Source organism: Gavialis gangeticus, unplaced genomic scaffold (genome assembly GCF_001723915.1).
Source record: "Gavialis gangeticus isolate Ggan-Ray unplaced genomic scaffold, GavGan_comp1, whole genome shotgun sequence".
Lineage (NCBI taxonomy): Eukaryota > Metazoa > Chordata > Crocodylia > Gavialidae > Gavialis > Gavialis gangeticus.
In genome coordinates this window covers 16,998,044-17,023,283 of record NW_017729033.1, presented here as the reverse complement: position 1 = coordinate 17,023,283, position 25,240 = coordinate 16,998,044, and the positions used below count along the sequence as shown (strand labels likewise).

The window sequence follows — 25,240 nt, the reverse complement described above, 5'->3', positions numbered from 1 at the left end:
ACGTCTAAATGTTTTTCCAGGTGATATAACCAACTGAAGAAGTTGTACTAAACATTGTGAAGTGTTAACAATACTATCCTTTAAACATGTAACTGGTAATCATTTTAAGCGACTGTTGTGATGGAGATGCACGAATGCTATGGTCCATGCCTGCTTTTACTATATAAAGATATTAAAATTAGTGAAGCCACAATATAACAATTTCAGCTTTTTACTTGCAGGTTTAATTTAGTTAAACTTTGGTTCCGTTCAGACTCATTCTGAGTATGAGCATGAGCGACTGGTGCTGCCCAAGACTGGGGGCACAATTTGTGGGAGGCAGCATTGGGGGAGGGAGAGAGCCTGCAGAAGCTGATGTGGGGTGGGGGGATGGCGAGTGGCAGCCATCCACAGAAACCAGCAGTGGTGGCAGCGAATGTTGGGGGGGCCCATTCCCCCCCCCCCCACAACCACCCCCCCAAGCCGCCGCCGAGTATGGGGGGGGTTACTCCTTTCGAGGATTTTGGTTGTAGCCGTGTTGGTCTAAGGACATAGGTAGGCAAGGTTCTTTGGGTAGATGTGATTATTTATCTTTTTATTACACCAGCTAAGTACTTTGGGGGGGCGGGAAGTTCCTAGCAAGCTTTTGGATGCAGTCGCCCTTCTCCGGGCATAGGGAATCTCTGCTGTTCTGAGACTCCAAGGAATGAGAGAAGCTAAAAGTGTGACAGGATGTAAATAGGTAGATATGTAAATGTGAGAATGTAAATAGATAGAAATTAAGAAAATCTATTTACATTCTCAATGAGATCCTGTCCCACTTTTAGCTTCTCTCATTCCTTGGAGTCTGCAACCAGCAGAGACTCTTTGCCTGACGAAGGGTAGCACCTCAAAACCGGCTAAGAACTTTTTTCCAACTCCTCCGTTGGTCTAATCAAAGATACCACATCTACTCAAAGAACTGTAACTGCTTTTCCACTTTCAAAGCACCTAAGTCTGCACTGTCTATACTGAATTAATTTTGATTTTAATCGGCAATGTGGATAACTTCAGCGTGATTAACATTTTAAGGATTTCAAAATGTTTAGATCTAGAGCACACTAAAACAGTTGTATGTATCAGATGCTTCAAGTATGTAAATGGATTAAGCCGTATGTACGAGGGATCATTCCTTTCCTTTTGCAGTATATTGCCTACTTCCTAAGAACATTGCTCAGAGCCAGGCTGCAAATCCAATAAATCTGTCTAACCTTTAACATTACTCCCCTGTACACAGGGTAAGAAGAACATTTGTTCAGTATTAAGATAGATGGGGTCTTTTTTTTTCCTCCCTTGTGCTAAAAGTAGAAATTCTTAATCTGACATAATTAAGAGCAAAGCCTTCAAATATTTGTGCTACTATTTTTGGTTAGAAAGAAAACTCGGATGAGTCATATGGGGGCAAGATGAATGTACAGCTCCTACCGAATGCGTTTCTGAGAACTTAATCAGTATGCAAGTATCCAAAGCATTACTTTAATCAGAATTCAAGAAATCAGCAACCCCTTTGCTCTTATCCCTCTTGTCATGCTGAGGAGGCCACCAGTGTTGTGTCCCACGCTAAGAGCAGAATATAAATGCGAGTTTGAAGAGTTAATTTGGTGGGGTTTGGGGGGCTCTTGCCTGGGTGGCAGCTGCTGCCTGAACCATCTCATCTCTGCTGGGGCAAGGTGTCTGCAGCAGCTGCTTCCACTTTCTATTCCCCTCTCTATAACGGCAGTGTGGCCTGACAGAATGTACTTGTTACCAAATATCTATGGGTTTAATGAGGTTGAAACTTGGCAACTATCTTGTAGAAAAACACTGCCAGGAGTGAACGTTTTTCAGATGGCTTAATGCAGTTAATGAGCATTTGTTACTTCCCAGATAGTAACATTCTTTGTATGAAATGCATTGCCCCTTGTTTTAGTCTTAAAAAAAAAAAAAATCTGCTCATATCTGTAACTGAAAACCCCCCCACTTTTTTGCATCAACTCAGGATTATCTCCAGTTTGTTCTTCTGTTTTTAAGCAGTCATTTTCCAGAAGATGATTAGGAAGATTGGAATCCCATGCTTATTTTCTGTATAGCTAAACCAGCGCTTCACTTTAGGTTGTGTTAAGTGCAATTCTGTGAGCAAGGAATAAGGATCCCTCTAAAAGTAGATTCTCTAATCTAACGGGCAAACGAGAAACTAGTAAAAACAGATGGTGCCAAAAATAGTTTATTACCAGGCCTAAATATGTCTGTGTAATTTTTTTCCTTTTATAAATCTTGCTAGATATCAATAAGTATTGAATTAGCTCCAAACTGCTGAGTGTTATAGAGCCTCTTGGCTGCTTTCCAGGCTTGGTGTTGCCCTTCCTTCACAGGATCAACATTTAATTTCTTAACTGGGAAACCTGAAGAATTCATCCTTTTTGAATGGAAACATAGACACAGTGAGCTTGAATGAGTAGCTACAGGCTCAAGCGTCACATTGGAATGGAATGGGAACTGTGCTTGATGAGATCCTGCTAGGTCGCAGCCAGGATGAATCTCGAGCCTTTCTTTTCAGCAACGCATGAACAATCAAAGGCCCTCTTTTTATCTATTGTTACCGGGAAGGACATCCATTTAAAGTTCAAATTCCAGCAGGCTTGGGAAGAAGGAAAGGAGATAGCGGTAGGCCGGGCTAGGAGATGATAATCAAGCATCAAAAGTGAGCTGAAGACAAGCCAGCACTTTGTCCTCTGACAGGAGAGACCAGGCTGGGGGTACTTATTTTTGAATGGGAGCTTGAAGATTTTTGGAGTAGTGAATGAAGCACTACTGAGGTGGCAGGCACAGAGAGCATCTGGCGCTTTGCTCTCTTTGCATCAGCAGAGTGGATCACAATGTGAAATTAGGCCCAAAATGGCATTTAATGAAGTGAGCCTCTGTTGCAGGCTCCCCGTGCTCTGACAGCAAAGGACAGCCCCAGAGTGTAAGCCCTGGGGAGAGCGAAGGGAAAGGAAATCTCATTAAGGATACTCTTTTTTTTTCCACAAATGTCACTCTAACAAATGTTTTTACAAGTAGCTGGTCTCCTCAAAAGTGTTCAGTGCCATGTTGCCCTTACCCAGACATGAAAAGCAGGACTTAAATTTACAGTACTTTGTTCTGTAAGTGATGTGGTAATAAGAAGACGAAGTTTAGTGCCTGCTGCAGATTTACTTTTCCTCTTTGGCAAGTTGCTGTAAGTTCAAGTAAGAATTCATTGTTGAAATAGCTAATGAGTACCAGACCGGCTGCATTTGACATTATGTGAAAAGGGACCATCCGTTAACTCAGATTTCAGCCAGATGTAGGGTGGCTTTTTTTTCTTTTTCTCTTTCTTTTTTTTCCTTTTCTTTTCTTTTTTTTAATTATTAGTCGGCCTGATAAAATTGGAACATGCCAAGCCTGTTGGAGTTACCTTCCAGGACTCAGTAGTTGTAATATTTTATCAGGTTAGTCACTGCACATACAGTACAGTCCCTAGCTGGCATATTACAGGTAATCTTTCCAAGCCATGCCAATGGATAACGTTGTTTTCTGGGTTCTTCCATGTGGAGTTGGACAGGTGTCAGGGGGTGAATTATTGAATTTTGCCTCAAAGGGGAGGGGTGAGGGGTGGCAGGCAAAGAGATTGGATGGAAGGGATTATTCAGTAAGGATCTAGGAAACTACTTGCTGGGTGCATCTACACGAGACATTTACTGTGGAATTGCTTAATTAGCTCTGCAGTAAATGTCTTCTTGTCTACACATGCAGTGCTATTAGGACTGAATAAATTAATTAATCTCCGCAGTAGGTTAGTACTTGTAAACACAAGTACCAGCCTACTGTGGAGTTTTTTTTTTTTTTTTTTTTATCCCTCAGCACTGCACATGTAGACGCTTACCCGGCTGGTTGGGGTATGAGGGTGCTTCAGTGCAGGGGCTGCCTGCTGGCTAGCCCCATGCTGAAGACCATCAGGCCCCAGCAAGCCCCTCTGCAATACATTGAGCTGGGTCAGAGTAGCCCCAGGCTGGCAAGCTGACCAGCTCTGCTGTGACCCAACTCAATGTGCTGTGGTCCTGGCACATGTTCAAAAGGCATGCCCAGGAGCAATAAACTCCAGCATAATATGCACTGGAGTTTCTTGCTCCTCATTCATTGTCCACAGCTTGGCCTAAACTAAAATTCCGTATTAAAATTGTGAAATTTTAGGAGAAATCAGTTTTCATAGTTGGTAGGTAGGGTTGGAAGGGACCTGAGCAGATCATCAAAGCTGACCCCCAGTTTTGTTGTACTACATACAATATTGGTATACTTCATTATATTGTCCTACTTTTAATGTAGTGGGTTATTGCAAAGCTGCATAATAACCAAATTAAACTCTTACAGATCTTTTTGCTGCTCTGGAATGAAATAACTTTTATTCATTTTGAAATCAAGCTGTAGGTCTTGTATACAGTAGATGGAAGTAAGTGTAGAACGGTTCTGTACAAGGTAACTCCTGCTTTCTTTTGACTAGAGTTACTTTGACTTTCTCAACAAATTGCATCAAGAAGAGTCTTTGAAAACTGTAAGCTTTGTACAGCTTCTAGTGATGATAAAACCACTTTCAACAGGGGAATACCTCAGCTGAATCTGCTTAACTGTTGCTTGCTTTCTGCTAGGCTAGCACTGCACAGACCAGTTTTCTGCTGCACACAGATACTGGTGCGTAGCTGTGATAAAAGCTAAACAAACATCTCAGATGTGCTGGAAAATTGTGAGCTGAGTTGGCTATGCCAACCTCTGTTATTACGGATCTTCATGTCTTCTGAAGTTGTTGGACAAGGCATACTAGCTTATTCATGATTACACCTTGGAAAAAGAACATGTTTAAAACCTGGAAGACACTTGTTAATGCTGATAAAAGCAGCTCCTTTTAAAATAATTTTAGCTCATTCATATGATTTTACTACTTGAAAGTGACCTAGCTTATGGGTTGTCATTAAGGTTAATTGAACGTATCCAAGTATGTTAAATATAAATTGATCAATCTTTTCTCCCTTGTTTATATTGTCAGGGTGAGAAGTCTGGTTTAAGGTAGCATGTTATAAATTGGCAGGGTGAAAACCTGAAATTCAAGTAGGTGTGACTTCCTACTCTTAAATTCATCTGCCTTCAATTCCTTTTGTAATGCTTGCACACATTTCATTGCTACGTAAAAGAAATTAAGCTTCAGCATTGTTTTCAACACTGGAGGAAAGGCTAAGTTTCTCCAATGGGAAGCCTGGAAGCTGATGGTGTGGGCTAATTACAGACTTTGAAAAAGGAAATACATGTAACGTTTTACGTTTTAGCCTTGCATTCAAAGTGTCCATGGTGCTTTGCAAATTCCCTCTGTATTTTGCGAGATGCCATGGGGATTTTAACGTTTGCTTGAAGTTGGCAGAATCTTTATTGCAAGGGTTTATCCAGAAGAAGCTGCTTTATTCCTTTTCTTCCATCTCTGTCCCCAAAGTGCAAATAGGGTATCAGTTTATATAATGCCGAATACAATAAAGAACGATATGTACCCTTCTTCACTGAATTTTGTCCAGAACAGTTATATCTAACTACCCAATCCTTATGTCGAGTGATCCCAACAACTTCTCAATCAATAAACAATCTTTAAACTGGGCATCATGCCTTTCTTAACCATAAGTTTTTAGAGATTGACCACATATAGAAATGGCAGAATTCTTATGGCATCTGAAACAGAACAGCTCTTCTTTCATATATATAACAGAACTTTATAGGAATACATATAGTGAACATATTTCAAAAAGTGCTGACTGGACATGTGCAATGACCCTTTCTTTTCCTCTTGTGCAAGCCAATGGAACTTGCTCAGTTTAATTTTTCTCTGGAAATAATTAGTGGCCCCAGTCCACCTCTGGCTTGGATTAATGGCCTACCAAGAATTTATTGTAAAAACATACGTGTGTATGTTAGGTTGAACAAAACATTCCCAGCACCAACCATTTCTTTTTACTGCTTGTATAACAAGAACATTTAAAATAATAATTTAAAAAAACCTGGTTGTTTGTTGTTTTGTTTTTTTAAAAGAGAATTTATTGAAGTCTAGGAGGTGGGGCAGGGGGAAGAATTGCTTCCAAGCTGCAACCTTTTATTTTATACTTAATATTTGTCAGGAGTGAATTTTATGGCTATTATTATTATTTTTTACCAAGTCCATAAAATGCTGGCTATAAAAATGCTGACATAACCCAATAATATAGGTGAGGTTGACATCTGTCACTAACTAATGAGCGCGCTTTTAAGTTCTTAGGATTCAAAGTTCAGTCTCCTAATCTGAGCAGATCCATATCAATTTAATATTCACACCACACCTAGCATTATTGTTCTGTGTGTCACGTGTTTAAAACCTTCAGTTAACTTGCATAAACTGTGCCAAAACACAAAACGATGGTGTTTTAATGACAGTGTTCTAGAGGTGAGAATTTATGGATGTATCCATACTAAAACTAGAAAGCATACAGATTTTTGTCATGAATGTGATGGTCTTCAGCTACTGGTGTATGAGACCATTAATGTTAAATGGTCAGAAATAGTAGGAAATTGCATATAGCTCTGCATTTAAAAAAAATGACAACTCTAAGTGATAAGAAATGCTTATATGGCTTTGTTTCTTAGATACGGTGGGGGGGTCACATTCTGTTGTCATGCTTGCTGGCATAAAGTAGGAGGTCTTGCACAGCTGTTAATGGGAATCAGAATTTGGCACAATGTTCTAAGCGGACCTGCAATCACTATAATTCATTTTGAAGGTTATAAAAGTAGTGTTATAACTCCTCTTCCTTTGTTTGTAAATAGCTAAGATGATAGAATGCCACTTCATTCTCAGTTTCCTTTTACTGTGAATTGTGCTTTGCTTGTGTTATATTCATTAAATAGCACTGTATTTTGGGTACCGGTTGGAAAAAAAATCTGTTCTTCTTTTAAAGAACATAATTTTAAATGGAGTTAAGTTTAGAGCAGCATTGGTTTTGGATCCTGACTGACAATATTGTCTGCTAGTGCTTCCAGCAGTGATTCTCAAATTGGGCAGTGTCCATGTACTGTTCAGAAATGTTAACTTGAGCAAATGTGGAAAGTACTTGCATCACTGGATAAAGAAAGGAACGTGTGTGTATATAACTCAGTCCTGCAGGAATGTGAATGTGCACTTGTGTCCTAGTTTGACATGTGTACATAAATTAAAAGACGACAGAACAGGTACTTTATATCAGTGTTAGAAAGCATGTTAAAGGATTAATTTTAACGATGGCAATTATTATAAACTTACTTGGTATCTGTGAGACTTGTAATACTCTGTTTTCTTAAATGATAAATGCGGAAACTCTCTCTCACTCGCTTCTAAAGTGAAAGGTGAGCATTACTAAATCAGATGGGCTTTAAGTTCCCTGTATACTTCCCCCCCCGCTCTCTAAAGTGACATGGTTGAGCAAACGGCTGCATCATTTGTCTTCATGTTACCATGCTGCTTAGCTCTGGTTTTGCAGCAGATGTATTTAAACATGGCCATCTTCCTTCTGTACAAACCCTCCAGGATGGACACTGTCTTTGTTTGTACAGTATTGACACAACAGGGCCCCAGATCCAAAATATCTTCTCACTCTTTGACTTGTCCACTTCCTCTTTTAGGATCTCTGCAGGTGGTGTACTTTGTGGTTATGTGGGGAACAGAAAAAAAAATCACAGCTGCCATTGGTGGCTCCTAACTCATGTGGGACTAGGGTTCCACTTGTGGTTGGGGTACCAAGCTGCCGTGGTCCTGTAAGGGCCAGGAACCACTAACATCAGCTTCTCCCTCCTTCAGGAGCAAGCTGCAGTTCTTCCTGACACTGTCTTACTGCCCCCAGCCACCACACACTTTATACCACCCTTTCCCTTGCAGCACACTTGCTCTTTTTAATGTTCTACTGGATTAGGACTTCCAGGTAAAGGCTACTCCTGTATCCTTCAGGCTCCCTCTTGCTGCTGCCCATCTGTCTTGCCTTCCATCTTTCCCAGACTCCTGCAGTTAGTCCCTTCCAACTTTCCAAGCATCCTCTTCATAGTGGCCATCCAAAGTTACCCATTATTTTGTAATTGTTCCAACCTTCTCGCAGCATTCATTGCATTCATACTATATAACTGAGGGGTAGAGGAAGGCTCTTTTGCTGTGCTGCAGTCATAGGAGTTGGTTATAATTAAGCATCACGTACACAAGACTTAGTTGAGCATTCTGATGACATCTAGTGTTAAGGCGTACGTGCTGAGGTCTTTGTTTTGGGCTGGCTTTTTAGAGTTCTGGTTCAGCTGCTTGTTTGTTTTTGCTATCACAATTTTTACACTTAAAAGTTAAAGAAATATTATTAAGATTTTTTTTTAAACAACATGGAGTGCTAGATTTCACAATGTTAGGAAACTACACAAAACAGTAACTGAAATTACATGATATGGTGCCATATTGACATCCATGTTGATCGCACACTTTGTCCGGTCTTTAACCTCCTATTAACTGCTTATACCATTTTCAGTCTGTTCACTTAGTTGGTCCCAATCTATGACAGGCTTTGGAAAGATGGGTGGAGCGGAACCAGAATGCAGTTCAATAAGGATAAATACAGAGTGCTTAATCTTGGGAGAGGTAACCAGTGACATGAACATAAGTTAGGAGGAGATGTCCTGGCCAGCATGACCTCGGGGTTATGGTTGATGTCCTGGCTGCAGGGGACCTCGGGGTTATGGTTGATCACAGGATGAACCTGAGCTGCCAGCACAGCACTGCAGTCAACAGAGCTACTAGCATACTGGGATGCATTAGCCGATGCATCATGAGCAGGGCTAAGGAAGTGATGCTTCCTTTTTACTTGGCATTGGTGAGACCCCAACTGGAGTACTGTGTCCAGTTCTGGGTGCCGCGCTCCAAAAAAAGACATGGAGAATCTCGAAAGGGTCCAGAGAAGGGCCACAAGAATGATTTAAGGGCCTGGAGGACAAATCTTATGAGGAAAGACAAAGGGATCTGGGACTGTTCAGCCTGAGGAAGAGAAGACTGAGGGGGGGGACTTGGTGGCCATATATAAGTATGTAAGGGGTGAATATCAGAAGCTGAGAGAGAAAGCTGCTTGCTGGGGCACCCCAGGGGAGGACAAGGAGCAATGGGCAATTAACTGTTAGAAGGTGGTTTCAGGTTGAGTGCAAGGAAGTACTTTACAGTAAAGGTGACCAGAATCTGGAATAGGTTTCCCAAGAAGGTGGTGCATTCCCCAACCTTGCAAGTCTTCAGTAGGAGACTGGACAGACCCCTTGTTGGGATCATTTGATCTCAGCAGTATTCCTGCCTAGAGCAGGGGGGTTGAACTCTGCTCTTTCAAGGTCCCTTCCAGCCCTTAATTGCTATAATTCTATGAAAAGCAGCTGCACCAGAGCAGCTTGTGGGGATGTGGGTTGAGATGTCTGGCTGGTCAGGGGGCAAAAAATAGTATATTGGGGGGTGAAAAGAGCAGTGCTGGGGCTGGGGCCAGTGATTGGGTTTTCCCAGACCTGGGATTGCGCAGGGGAAGTTCCGTGCACTGGCTGGACCTAAATCAAGTCTGATACTACATAGATCTAGATTCATCTTACACTGGGTTCTGCAACTTTTAGATCAGTTTATGTGCGTGGATTTTTTTGTTCTGTTACAGGTTTAGACTGGTTGCTGGTCACTGAGACCGGGCCTATAGGTGTAAGGATGGCATCAAGATGAGCTAAGTTTAAATCAGGTGGCCACTTTGAACCTCACCAGATGTCTGTACTTAGCCTACATGTTTAGGAAACCTTGATAGGCTGGCCTACTAGAACTGTAATGTAGCGTGATTGTGTTCTTAAGGTGAAAGCAGCTACATGATTTGATGCTTACATACTAAAATAGCTAATATACAGAATTAAGGTTGCAGCTCACAAACCCAAGAGGTAGAAAAATGTAACCTTACAATGCCCACATCCTGCTGACAGTGCTGTGGTCTGGAACATTACATGTACACCCTAGACTACTATTCAACCCAGAATAAGAACAAAAATTCTGTGCATGTGCTTTTGTATTCAGGTTAACATTGCAAGTTACCCTTGCATTGCCTCACTCATTTAAATGTTGCATTAGCATAGTTCTTTGCTTTCAATTTTCATATTTTAAATACAAGAAGTTGTGAATAAATCTGGTATGTATTGGGAGCACAGTAAAAATGAGAACTATTTAAATCCTGTATCCATTAGTTATATGGAAAGCCACTGCATACAGCCAAAATTTATAGAGAAAGGAGTGGTCACAAAAAAGCTATAATCATGTTCTGTACCTATTCAGATATCTTACAAGTTTAGTAAAAAAACACTAAATTAAAAATTGTATATAGTCATTCAGAATTATTCTTTAATTCAGGAGTGATGTTGTAGTTGTGATGGTCCGGGAAATATGGAAGAGGAAAAGATTTTTTTGGTGGGGGAGGGGTAATCACTTTTACTGGCCCAACTGCATAGTTAGGAGAAATCTTAAGTACAAGGTACCCTTCCTCAGACCCTGAAATCTTGTGTAAGATCTCTTCCAGCTATGTAGCTGGGCCAAATAAAAGCACACAAAATCCTTGCCACTCTTTATTCCAGAAAATTTGATAGGATTTTTTTTTTTTTTTTTTGCAAATTGGATGAGATTTTAAATTTACAGGGAATGTACTAATTCAGAGTACAGGTTAGTACCATCCTCCAACTCTGAGTTGCCTACTCATTTTGGCACAAAATGCAGTGTGTGCACAGTGGGTTTTTTTTTCATTTTCCTAAATACATTTGGAGATCTTGGTAATACCTTGGAACAAAGAGGATGTGTGAGGGGTGATTGGAGAACTAAACTCCAGGCTTGGGGTTTTTGGTCTTGGTTTTAGCACATGTACCCATTTAGCCCGTCTGTCTCATAGGTGCAATTTTCCTTTAAGGGCTATGCTGCCTTTGAAATATTCCTCCTATTTTGCCTCGTATACTCTGCAGTTGTCTACAACATGGTAGATTTTTAGTGCAGTGAAAGAGATGGCTGCCATTTTTATTGAATCTGGCTCTTAAATACTTCTGATTGAGTAGGGTGATCCTACTGTGCTGAAGACTGCTGTGTGTGTACCCTCTCCTTTCTCTGTCTGCGTCTTACCTGGTCCTTGGGACAGGGGCTGCCTGTCTTGCTCTCTGACCGACTGTTTGCAGTGTCCTAGTCGATAATGGAGGCACTCCTAGGAAAAACTGAGCTAGTACAGACAGCATGAATTATGCTGAAATACAGCTAAAAGGACTGAGACTTATCGGGACACGGCGCTTCTGAGGCTTATGCTACATCAAAAAACTGATGCACGTGAAATCGGTCGGTTTTGCTATTAACCCGACTGCTATAATTTTGGGCTGTGACCCATAGCTGGCACCTCCAGAAAGGAGGTCCAGCCTCTAAACTATGATTAGGCTTACACGTTCTGCCAAGATTTCCGCTGTGACCGAACAAGTCATATAACGCTTCTGTGCCTCAGTTTCCTATACATATGGTGACAGTGGTACTCCCTTACATCACAGGATGACATGAGGACTAATGCCTTGGAGATGGAGGCATTTCAAATGCATAGAATCATAGAAGTCGGGTCGGAAGGGACCTTGTAGATCTTCAAGTCCGACCCCCTGCCTGGCCAGGAGAATACCTAGCTGGAGTCATTTGAGCCCAGTTTAAGACCCCCAGGGTAGGAGCCAGCACCACTTCCCTTGGAAGTTGGTTCCAGATCCTAGCCGCCCTGACTCTGAAATAGTTCTTATGGATGTCTAATCTAAACCTACTCTCCAACACCTTGTGGCCGTTTTATTCCTGTTATGCCAGGGGGCGCTAGGGGAAACAAGGTCTCTCCCAAACCCTTCTGGTCCCCCCTAGTGAGTTTATAGACGGTCACCAGGTCCTCCCTCAGCCTTCTCTTGTGAAGGCTGAACAGGTTCAGGTCCCGCAGTCTCTCACTGTAGGGTCTGCCCTGCGGCCCCCGGATCATGCGAGTGGCCCTCCTCTGGACCCTCTCAATGTTGTCCACATCCCTCCTGAAGTGCAGCTCACAGAACTGGATGCAGTACTCCAGCTGTTGCCTGCCCAGTGTCGCATAGAGTGGGAGGATCACCTCCTTGTCCCTGCTAGAGATGCACCTGTGGATGCACGACAAGGTCCGGTTAGCCCTGCCAACCGTGACCTCGCATTGTCGGCCCATGTTCATCTTGGAGTCAGTAATGACTCCAAGATCCCTTTCTGCCTCCGTGCTCTCAAGCAGGGAGTTTCCCATCTGGTAAGTGCGCTGCTGGTTACTACTGCCCAAGTGCAGCACCCTGCACTTGCCAGTATTGAAGTGCATCCTGTTTTTGCTAGCCCACCCCTGTAACCTATCCAGGTCTTGCTGCAGTCTTTCCCTCCCTACTAGCGTGCTCACCTCACCCCAAATCTTGGTATCATCAGTGAATTTAAGCAGGTTGCTTTTCACCCCATTGTCCAAATCGCTGATCAAGAGATTGAACAGAGTGGGCCCAAGGACCGGGCCCTGGGGGACTCTGCTACCCACTTCCCCCCAGGTCAAATATGACCCATCTACCACCACCCTCCGAGTACGACCCTTCAGCGAATCTGCAATCCATCTGACGGTGTAGGCATCAATGCCACAGTCGCCTAGTTTTTTAATGAGGATGGGGTGGGAGACGGTGTCAAAGGCCTTGCTGAAGTCCAGAAAGACTACATCGATAGCGACACCTGCATCCAATGCTTTTGTGACAGTGGTAATGAAGGTCACAGCTTAAGTAATTAATTGTATTTAGATGAACACTCAGGCCTTCATCCCTACTAGTGCTGAATGCATTGTGGGATTAACCCCAGTTTTGCAAATATACTTTATTTTTTGCCTAATGTGGCATTGGTTGCAGCTCTGTAAACCTATTGAAGGGGAGATGCTTCCTGAGAATAATTTGATATATAGATCCTTCACTGATGTTCAGTAAAGGATCACATGTTGAGATTTGAATAGTTGACCGAAAAAGTACCTTTTTACGTGGGAACAGAGCACAGCTGATGCATGCTTCCTGTATCACTAGGACTCTTGTAACAGAAAGGTACCAGACTAGGGTTGCATTTCACTATAAATCAGATATTCAACCATTAACTAAACTTTATTTGGACATCTAATAAAGTGTTCAGATGGATAGATAGGATTTCCTTAATTCCTCCTACTCCTGGAAACCAAGAAGCTTTTATCTGGGGATTTCTTCTTTCATCTTCCTGCTATTATATTTGACTGCAGCTTTACTGTGTAAAAAAAACTAAATAAAAAATCAGTTGGCTTTGGAATAATCCAGACTTATACTTGCATATGCAAACTTTCAGGTGCTTTAACAGCTAATGGACAAAAGTAATGCAGGGCTTTAGCACTGGGTATGGTAGGTAGTGTTGTGGTTACTGGAAAATAAGCCATCTAAAGGATTTTGCAAAGAGGAGAATTGCCTCTTTTTGCTGCTTTATCCCAAACCCTTCAAAAATAGGAAATAAAGTACTTCAGTGCTATTTTTTCCTTCCCCTGACCTCTGTGCTGAATATCCCTTTCCTGAAGAGTGGAGGATACTGGCCGTCATTTGTCTGGAGTAATGGTACCAATGAATTCACCAGCTGACTTCCATAGCTCCAGAGTTCAATGGCCAAAGCTTTTCAGCTACATCACCATTGCTGCTCTTTTAGCCAAATGTACTCTGTGCCCAGGAACTCTTTACACACTTGGGAACACAAGTGCATGCTATGCAATACATAGGTTTGTTTTTAAAAAATTCATAAAATACTTGTATCCAAATGCAGTGGAGGACATGCACAATCTTTGTTAAAAGGTTTAGGTGAAGTACTGTATTATGAATTAGTAGAGTGTATCTGGGTAAAATGTATTCTTCAGTATGCTAATTAACTTCTTTGTTGTTAGTTTTTTAGCACCATTAGGAGTCTGTGAGGAACTCTAGCAGGAAGTGATTATAATTAAAAGGTGTGTTGTGTTTTTTCAGGTTCATTATGTCTTAACATAATAGTTTATTTTTCTCTATTATTAATTATACCTTTTAACACAAAAGAGAGAAACTATAGCTATATGGGGCTAATGAGCAATTGTTTGTATTTATATTATGGTATGAGGTGAAAAGGTATGAAAAATTATAAAAGAAAATATGGAACAGAACTTGGCCTCCTGGATAATAATTGAATGCAAAACCTTTCACCTTGAAGGCCTTCTTGTATAAATCTATCTCAGACTGGGAGACGGGGGACCAAAGCCTGTTGGCATAAGAGCTTGCTCTATGGATTCTGGAAATGTCGACGTTATTCTGTTTTAGTCCGAGTGTCTACATAAACACTACTACCTGCAGAGCTTGTACCATGCATGCAAAAGGATGACTAGCACTACTGGTTCAGGACAGAGCCACGTTGGTACGGTTGTGTGGAAGCTTGTGCTGATTTAAACAGAGGTCTTCGCCTTTTGGTACATTACCCAAACAAAAGGTTACTTTTTTCAAATGTGAAAATTGTACAAAGAGACCAAACCATAAGACTAAAATGTGAAAAGGATTTATAATTTGAAGAATTAAGTGCATAATTGGTGAAGATGGTGTTTCCTTTTAGTACACAGTTCATGTATTATATTCTATAAAATTAATAGTACTGTATCTGTTTAAAGTGTTCCTTCATACTAGTGTGTGGGGTAGAATAATAACTCAAATAGTACACCCAGGAAACAGGAAAACCATTAATGCTGTGGTTAAAAATATAGGGACATTAAGGGTAGTGCCCAAGTTCTAGTGGCCTTTTACTTCTTGGTGAAATGGATCCATTGAAGGGTCAGGAATTTCATAAAGATTTCCCTTGAGTCTCCCTCCACTTTTTATACATAACGGTTACTACGTAGCTAATTCCACTCATCAGTTTTGATTTAATGGCTTCTCTTTAACAAGGGATTGGTACTTGTTATGGACTAAGCAATGAGCAAATTCCAGTTTACAAACTGAAGTAGTAGTTTCAAATTGTTTTATAATTTTACACGCAATGGGCACATCTACATGTGCAGTTAATACAACTGAATTTTTTCTGCACAGAAAATTCAGGCATGTTAAACTGTGCCTGGGTGCACACATGAATGTGCACCCGTTGGGAGCAGTTCAGTCCAGATGGAGCTCCAGGGTTGCAAGGGGGTGGGGGTCAGGCCTGGGCTGTCGGAGCTGTCCCAGTTCCAGGGAAGCTCCATCCCAGCTGCATAGAGGTCTGAGCCAGTGAGAGGTCCTGGCTCCAGGGTAGCTGCCCTGCAGAGGTCACGGCGTAGCCAGGAAACAGTTGTGGCCTCTCTGCTGCCTGAACTGAATGGGAGCTATTTGCTCCCAGGCAGGCAGGGTCTACATGGGCTACCGTGCCTTAGTTAATACACCGTTTTTCTAGTACCTGTATATATGGGTGCTGGCAAATGATGCATTAGACTACAGGCAGTCCTCGACTTGCAATGTTTCAAGTTGCGATGTTTTGCAGTTGCAACGTTTATAAATTGACACCCTATTTCAACTTTCTGACATCACTTTTGACTTTACAATGCTTGATCTGATGTGATGTTATGCGCATTAAATTAGTGTAATGTGCAGTAAAGCATCTAATATGGTAGATGTACCCAATGAGTCTGCTTTCAGATTTTGAGACTGAAGTGAATCTTTCCTACCAGCTTAAACTGGGAAAGGCAAATACGAAAGCAGCAATGTAATAGGATCCTAAATATGCAGTATGGCAAGGACTCCCAAAGGGTTACTTTCCTTCTCCTTATTTTCTGCACTTTCTGAGTGTCTGTCATTTTGCTTGTAGACTTTTAAGGGCCCAGATTGCTCGTCTTACACAATGTCAAGTATTTTATGAAACCTTCATGAATGATGATGATATCAGGTGCCAGTCAGACCTGAAATGTCTTATTACTCTTTTGCGAATTTTATGCCAGTTTAGGCAGCTCCATAGACTTCTGTAGATATGCAGGTGTAAAAGTAGAGAATCCAGCTATCCATGAACATAACACTTTTTCTTCTGTACTCCTTTCTTTCAGTACCGTTAAATGAAGACGGCTTTGTGTCCAATTGCTTTGTTTACTATGCTTCCATTGAAAGATGCGGTGATGAAGGGTGACCAAATTTTCCAATAATTTCCATAAGCTTTCTTGGAGAGGAACTGTAATTTAGTGTGCGTGTCCAGTTTAGTATCTGTCATGGGGGGGCCTCAGCCTGAGTGATACTAACCTCTTACATTAATAGCATGGTTGTCTGTGATTTGCAGGAGTCTCGGTGATGCAAATGGTACCTTTCAGTCTCACGTTCCTAATAAATACCTTAGTTACCACTGTAGTCCATTTTCCTGCTTCTCCTTAAGCTTATTTTTAAAGAGATACCGCATCCATGTTCTGGCATGTGTCATAACTTCATGGTGGCTGGATTGTGTATTTTATGCTGTAAATGCACTGTTTTTTTTTTACTAAAGTAGTGTTTCCACTTGATTCCAGGAGTTGGGTTTTTAGGAAAGAATATGAAATACTGACAAACCTGAGATTTAAAATTGTTAGGTAGCGAGACAGGATGAGCATGCCAAATGGAGTCTGAAAGGCGCAGATCTTAATTGTATATGCCTGTTAGTTTGTTAGAAAGATGACTGTAATGAACTTCTAGTACAGAATAGGGTTTTTAACCAACCTAAATAACATTTTCTATTAACTGCTGTGACGAAGTGCACTCGTAAAATAATTCTTTACCCTTTTTTCCCTTTTTTTTTTTTTTTTTTTTTTTTCTTTTTTTAAAGAAGCCTCCCCTTTTTATTATGCTTCAAAATTTGTATAGTGACTTATTGTGAGTTTCTGAGCCAAAGGTTTGGTAAAGAATACACACATTAGCTTGCTTTCAAGTTGCTGTGAGCCTTACTTGGTTGCTTGTTCGCTTTGAAAGCGAGGGTCTAGAGAGATTTCTTTTATTTCATTGCCCGCTATTGTTTCCTGTACAAAGTTTTAATATTCAGACATTTTATCACCCCACTTCTTTTAAAGCTCAGAGTTTCTTTTCTTTTTCCTGTTACACAAAAGAATACTTTTAGCTGATTGAGTTCCATCCATTGCCAACCGGGGATTCTTTTGTTTTGCTGGTCCGGCACCCTTTATAAAACGAGGACCATTGAGCAAGTACTCACTGGCTCCCCACTGAGCTTGATTGTGCTTGAAAGGTGTGGTACTGTACTGGTATAACATGTAAAGCTTCAGATGGAGGGCTTGAATGCATTTCAGCTTCTACCTTTTGCTTTCTGAAAAGTGGTGGGATTGTGTGCTGAGATAATAAATCCACCTATTTTTAGTTTGGTGCGGTTGTGACAAGTGGGTGAACAAAGAACTAGTTGAATGCACTCACTGTTGTGTTGAAGCCAGCTAAAAGTTCCCATTCAAGTGGTTTCAGCACAGTATAGCTAACGGGCAATTTTCCGTTTATGTACACAAACCTTCCAGAAAGGCAGCTGTGCATAGTTTTTGATTAATCTCTAGTAGTAACTTGAATAAAGAACAGTTTGGGGGATTCAAGAATCCCTTTCGAAAAACATAAATAACTTTTAAAGTTTTGTTTCTTTGGACCGGAGCAGTGATCGGTATCTACCGTAAGGCTTAAAGGACTACAAAGCAAATGCTTTCTTCCTCTGTCTGTAGACAGATAGCAGGAAATGTTTTCTTCATTTCAAAGTTATAAGCTACAATTAGGCTTTGAGTACCTGCTAACACTGTCTTTGCTGCTTTATTGAGAATCACTGGTTTTGCTTTTAATTTGTTTAAATCTGAACAAATCTTATGGTCCTCATTCATATTCAGGACAAAAATACAATGTTCATCTAGTCAATATGTGTAGCGTAGGTTCATTTATGTGCCAGTAACTGTATTGAAGAGAAGGGGTATAGAGAGTGTTTTTATGCACAGATTGATCAGATGCCTGTTTGCATATGGATCTATGTGGGAAAAGAAGTTTTAATAATAGAGGGCTTCTCCATCTACCAGAAAAAGTTATAACCTGATTTAATGGCTGGAAGGCAGAAGATGGCAAATTCAGACTACTAAATAGGGTGCACATTTTTAAAGTAAGAAGAATAAATCCTTGGAACAATGTAACGGGTTGTGGGTTCTCCATCTTCAAGGAGCTTTAGATTGATTGGATTTTTTTTCTAAAAGGAACTCCTGGTCAGCAGCGTGCCTGTGCAGACTCGTTCTGTGTTGCAGTCTGACTTGGCATGTTCTTGTGACAGCCTATCAAATTTGTCAGTGATCTTCATTGTGCAACACTTGCAGTAAGCTCCTCCATAACTGTTGCCATCGGTGAGGCACTTCTGTCCTTCTCCTGCGCTTCACTCACTTTGATCCTAGCAGTGCTATAAAATTCCCAAATCTTGCTCATGTTGAGGGTTGAGAGAGAAACTAAGTTTATCTGGATCTTTCTCAAAACTGTGGTGGGCTTGAGGTACATAAACCTGGGAAGTGACCTGACCTGGTGGAAGGACTACGGGGATGGGATGTAGACACTACTGAGCTTAGAAACCCAGTCTGCCAATGACTGACATGGTCTTGGGCAAGTCGTTCCTACCTTAGTGTATCTCCAGGTACGTAATGAAGCCTTTTTGGGAGAGCTAGCATCTCTGAATGTGGAGCGCTGCCCAAAAGGCCTTTCACGTGCCAAATGTGGGTTAAGATCATGGTGTACATTGGAAAACTCACTCTTAAAATTCTTGAGGAGCTGCTGGCATTGGGCATTCATATGGATATAGTAAACTTTTAACAGTGCTCTTGATTAATGTAGCTGTATCTTTTTAATTACAGACTTTAAAAAATTCAAAGAGTCTTTGCTCTCTTGATTATGAAGATGATGATGATGATGATGATGATGACACGCAAATGAAGACAATAGTGTCATCCCCATGTGACTCAAATGACCTTATGAACATCATCACCCCTGGTTCCAGTCCAATGAAAGAGAAGCTGGATGAAGTAAGGCATCATGGGCCATGCCAAGTTGGCTTCAACACAAGGGATTATAAGAAAGCAGCTGCGGTATGTGAAAGTGATGAGGACACGAGTGATTGTGAGAGCACTGAAGAGGGGATCTTTCCTCTGGACTGTGGGGACTTGGATCTAGAGCAGATTGAAAACAACTAAGACTCAAAAGTTGTGTGCTAGAATCAGAGTTGTTCTAAATTAAAATGATAGTGGATTACACTTGCCATGCATAATCCATGTCCCTGAATCTCTGTATTGCCTATCTCGGGCCTGTGTTAGAAGAAATGTTTCAGGTGGGGGGAGAATAAAATTGAACCATTGTTACCTGTTTAGTCTGTTGATCAGTATGTGGATGACGACGACAACAACAACAACAAAGAGTAGGTAGTTAAATGTATTTTGAACATTAAGGAGTAATTTTGATTAAAAATTTCCTAAAAGATATTTTGCATTTTTATGGCTTTTACAGTTCTGGAGAAAGCATCTCTATTTTGAAATGAATTTTCAGAAGGGCACTCTATAAAACAATCTATCTACAGTGATTCTGGGGCAGGTGTATGTTCCTTTTTGTTTTTAAAAAAAAAAAAAGAAAAAGAAAAAAGAAAAAAAAAGCTTGAGACATGAATTACATAATTAAATTGGTAATAAACCATCAGGTGATCTGAACTCTTAAATATCTGGTTGAGAATTGGTCCAAAATACTTAACTGCCTCCTTCTACAGTGTGTGGTTATAAAACTTCATAACGTGTAAAAAAACAAAAAAAAACAAAAAAAAAATGGATTTTTCATACATTCAAGCCTTTTTGATCAAAATGTAGTAGTGACCTTAAAGGTTAACATTTTCCATGATTTTACTACTTGAATTGTTTTCTAGCCTGAAGCAATGCTAACTGAGGTGGGATAAAACTGCAAGTAGCTGCCCACCTTCTTGGTCATTATGTTTTCTGTGGTTCAAAAGAATGTACAACAAGAGCACTTGAACTTTTAGACAGGGACTTTGTAATGATCAATTCCCCAGGAGGTGATCCCTTCAGCAATACTAGAAGGAAACTAGTCCTTGAATTAAATAAAGTGACATTTTGCTTTGCATTTTTGTGTGTTTATGAACTTTATTGGTTGGCATGTTTAGCTTTTGGCAGACTTAGCATGGTGCCTCAATTCAACATGGGAAAGGGAAAAACTTTTGGATGTGTCAGTAAATTCAGTCAGCAAACACTTCTTTAAATCTTATCTCCAGATATGTCTAGTATTCCCCCATACCGGAGGTTATTTTCATCACTTTTCATGTAAAACTATATCCATTGTTGACTGCTGCAACCTGCAACTATTGCAGTGCTGCTGCTGTAATGAAAAGAGAGCTCCCCAAATGAGAAGCATTAGTTTGGGAAAGCTTTTAAATTAAGAGGAAATAGGCATGGTAAGAATTACTTGTGGTAATTCAGGAGTTAGGAAACTGGTAGGCTGCTTAAATGAAGTTGACTGTTTCACTTTCTGCAACAGAGCCACAGCATTGCAATGGAGAGTCCAGTTCCCTCTGCTAGAGAACATTTAATGCAGCCTGGGTAGTATGGGGAGGAGGGAGAGACCACATTGGGAGATGTATTACAAAGGGAAAGGAAGGACTGTTGTGAAATTCAGTCTGAGTTGAGTGTCAGAAACTATAATCATAAAGAGAAGTGGGCTTCAAATGGCTGGCCAGAGGAGACCTCCAAAATGCCCATACAAAATAAAATGGTATGGGGCAACCGACAGGAAGCAGATGTCTCTCTTGTAATTTGGCAGGCAGTGGGGGGATATGGTGTTACTAGTTTAATAGGGTCTGGAGGGGTGCAGAGTGGGAAGGGACTGGAATATGAGTAGAGAAAAATATATTGTATACAAAAGAGATTGAATTGCATTGCTCTTGTACCATGATGCATACCAAGAAGAGCCAGGCTACGGAAGAAAATGAAGCTCACCACGTAGGCAAAAGTGCAAAAACAAAGTTCTCCTTAAAAGAGCAACTGGTACTGAAACAAGTACCTATTAGTTCTTGAATAGATCCCGGGCATGGTGCTTCAGTTCCAAGATCCTTTCTGCCATAAAGGGAATTTGCATGCACTGAGCATACTCAGTGTTCCCTGCAAAGTAAACTGTTTTTCTTAAGGTGCAAAAATATGATCCATGAGAAGCCAGCAAACCCAGTATATGCAATACCACCGGAAAATGTGTAAAGAGGGTGATAGTGTGAAATGGTAGAGCCATGGTGGGTCACAGAGCAGACTTGCTTGAAAATCTGATACTCTTCATTCCAGTATAATTTGTTTCTTTCCAGTAGAGCACTGCACATAAGTGAAGTTCAATGGACTTAAAGATGCAAAGTGATAGCAAAGGTCAGTAGAACAACTGGAATCACTTAAAATCTAATCTTTCCATATTAAAGCACTCCTGTCGAAACTATAAAACTGCAGGGAAAGAGAAGTGTGGTGACCCCAGTGGCTTGTTAATCCTTAAGGAAAAGGAGAGCTGGGAAGAAATGAGAACAAAAGAAGAAAGGGTGTGGGTGCAGAAAGCAAGGGATGGGCTGAGAAAAGGAAAAAATACTTTTTTTTTTTTTCTTTTTTAACACAAATTAAATACTTATTTTAATGATCTGAACAGCTGAGGCATGCTCTGAGCAGCAGACTGGAAGCCAGCCGTCTAACCCCAGATCTGAAATGGCAACTTTAAGCAAGTCAGTTCATTCGTCCCTTCCAGCCCTAAACTTCTGTGAATCTGTCTGTGCCTTAGTTTCTCTAGTTTCATAAAATGAGGTTATGTGCCTCCCTTCTCAAACATATATTGTAATTTAAATAGAAGTCCCCTCATGGCCCTGTATAGAGTCCAGTCTCCTACTGTTGTGGGCGGCTGAATCCACGTAATCCCTTTCATGCAGTTAGTTTCATACTGAAACACTACTTGGACCCTTCTTAGGTACGTAAATTAGGGTCAATCTTGTATCCTGAACAACTGCACAGGGAAATGCCCGCAACAGTAGCCATCCACACTAACTTGCATTTTTATGAATAGGTGAATAAAAAAAAAAAACCTAAGTAGTTGAACAGCTGTGTAATAAAAATGGTAAAGTCATGGGCAAACAAAAACCGGTGTTGAAACAAAAATGTGTGTACTTTAAATTTACAGGGTTTAATATAATCCCAGATAAGTCAGGGAGTTGAAGGAATTGCAGTTTATGAACTCACTTCAGACGGTGTGTTCTCTTGAATTGCATCATAATAAAAAAAAACATAGTTTCTGCTTCAAGAGAGCTTTTTAAACAATGAACTCTCTACTTTTATGTATTGCATTAAATTGCAACAAGACAGGAAAAATCTCTATTAAGTTGTACTGGGCAAAGGCAGTGAGTTTTCCTGAAAGGGGAGACCTTGTATAGTAGGCCAGCAGTTCCAGGCAGTCACAGGTTGAGCTAGGCCTTAAGGAGGTCAGGTTTCAAGTCTGAGATGAGCTTGATTTCCTCCAGCCGCGTGAGACGCGGACTTGCTGGGCAATGTATGCTTTGCAGGGCACAGAGCTGATGAAAGAGAACCAGGGAAAGAACTTGGAAGTCTAGTATGTAAGAATCCAGGAGAGACCCAAAGAAGTCTAGAGCTGGCCTGTAGGAAGATTTTGGGGAAGGGTGTGTAGGCTGGAGTTGAAGGAAACTCTGGATAGTAATTGGTGACTTAGGAAACAGGCCTGTAAAATCAGGATGCCTTTGGGATCAGGGCAGACTGAATTCAGGAGGCAGAAGCACAGTAGCATCTCCTAAATATGGAACGAGGAAACCCATACGGCATGGGAAGGATTGAGCCCCAAGGAGAGCTGACAAAAGACTTAGTTTGACCTTTCCTGACTCCAAAAGAAGGCTGAATTGTATTACTTTGGTCTAAAGAGCCAAGCACCGGACTGTCAGCTGTCCACCTAGAAGAGGGACTGAGGCTGCAGCCGGATCTGAACAGCAGACCAGGTAACCAGCTGCTATGGTCGCAGGAAACATTGGATCAATCAACTAAGTGCCTTTTCTGTTGTTGCTCTCAACTCCCAGGTGACACTGATGGCTGGTCAAATAAGTGTCAATCCACACTGCTGTGTACAAATGCAGCCTGAAGAAATGGTTAATGATCAGCCGATACATGGTTCTGGCACAAAACAAATTCTGCTGGTTAATGGCAAAAGTTTCCTATCTGTGTTGCTAGACACCAAAGCCAAACACATAGCTGCTGTGGGCATGACCATGAAAAGGGGTCTGTGACTGATTTCTCTTTGAAACTGGCTGGCTTCTTGACCTCAGCAACATCCTGTGGCAATGACTGACACTGTGGGAAGAACAAGCACAGCTTTGTTTTGCATTTTATGTTTTTGTTTCATTGCCTGACACCTTGTTGCATCCAGTTTTGGGCCCCCCACTTCGGGAGGGATGTGAATAAGCTTGAGAGAGTCCAAAGGAGAGCCACCTGCATGATCAAAGGCCAAGAGAGCAAGCCTTACGAGGAGAGGCTGAGGGACATAGAGAAGAGAAGGCTCAGGAGGGGCTTGGTGGCAGCCTATAAGTATGTAAGGGATGTGCACCAGGATCTGGGAGAAGAGTTGTTCATCAGGGCCCCCCAAGGAGAAACAACGTTTAACAGCCACAAACTTCTGGAAGGCTGCTTTAAACTGGACATAAGGAAAAACTTCCTTACAGTCCAAGTGTCCAGGGTCTGGGACAGACTGCCCCAGAGGTGGTGCAAGCACCTGCTCTGCACTCATTCAAAAAATGTTTGGAAGCTTATCTTGCTGGGATCATTTGACCGCAAAAGACTTCCTGCCTATGGCAGGGGGGCTGGACTTGATGATTTTGCAAGGTCTCTTCTAGCCCCTAATATCTATGAAATCTCCTGAGGTCTCTTTCAACCCTATTTTTTTAATGATTCTGCGACCACATAATTTCACCCAGGTTTTACCCTGTCCTGATAACAACATTTTGTTTTGCTAAAGCACGTCTTCTAGAGTGGCCTCTGGTCTTGGTCTGAGGACACTGCTCTACCATTTCCATTCATAGTATGTCCCAGTGGCTAATTACCCTAGTGGCTAGCTAGCCTAACCAGACTAGCTTCTTCAGGATTGTCACAGTGAGAGATTTTCTCCAGTCCCCAAATACTTGTTTGTGATGGTTTGTCCCCTTCCTAATGTTTTCGGCATCTTTAAAAGGTAGACACCAGATTCACTGCTCCAGAAGCAGTCTCGCCAATGCCTTACTCGGAAGTAAAAGAGAAGGTAATCCTTACTCACTACACCTCTTCAAAATATCTAAGGGATCAGGTTAGCTGTTGTTGCCAAGGCATTGTGCTGGGAGCTTGTCTGGGATGGCTTCTCCACTAGGACCCCTAGATCTTTTTCAGGATCACTGGTTTCTAGGGTACAGCCCCCTGTTCTGTACGTATGTCTACATGATTTCTTTCTGATGGAGGAAAATAGTGTAACCAGGTTCCAAAAGGTTTCTTCCTGACTTCATCCCTGCATGCCTGAGCAACGCTCTTATACTGGTCCCTAGTTGTTTGTCCAAGTTTCCACTTCTTAAAAGCTTCCTTTTTGTGATTTAGTTTACTGAAGAGTTCCCTGCTAAGCCAAGCTGGTCTTCTGCCATGCTTGCTAGTCTTCCTGTGCATCGGGATGGTTTGTTCCTGCATTCTCAATAAGGCTTCTTTGAAGTGCAGCCAGCTCTCCTGGACTCCTCTTCCCATCAGTCTGGCTTCCCAGAGGATCCTGCATATGAGTTCCCTGAGTGAGTCTAAATCTGCTTTTCTGAAGTCCAGAGTCCTTATTCTGCTGCTCTCCATCCTTCCTTTCCTCAGGATCCTCAACTCAATCATCTCGTGGTCACTGTTGCCCAGGTTTCCATCCACTACTGCATTCCCCACCAATTCTTCCCTGTTTGTGAGCAGCAGGTCATGAAGAGCCTGGCTCCTAGTTGGACGCTCCAGCCCTTGCACCAGGGGGTTGTCCCCAGTACTGTTCAGAAACTTCCTGGATTGTCTGTGCACTGCTGTGTTGCCCTCCCAGTAGATATCAGGGTGAGTAAAGTCCCCCATGAGAACCAGGGTTTGTGATTGGGAAACTTCCACTAGCTATTTGA

General features: G+C 41.5%; 1 protein-coding gene across 2 annotated transcripts in view; it reads left to right on the top strand.

The window, feature by feature from the left end:
- The window catches only part of FAM53A (family with sequence similarity 53 member A), an 83,394-nt gene extending 63,198 nt beyond the window's left edge, over positions 1-20,196 (top strand). For both annotated transcript variants that reach the window (XM_019526376.1, XM_019526375.1), the window contains exon 4: positions 18,930-20,196. In XM_019526376.1, coding sequence (XP_019381921.1) covers positions 18,930-19,265 — 336 coding nt within the window. In that variant the 3' untranslated portion in view covers positions 19,266-20,196. The remainder of the gene's footprint in view (positions 1-18,929) is intronic.
- Positions 20,197-25,240: the final 5,044 nt, after the last annotated feature.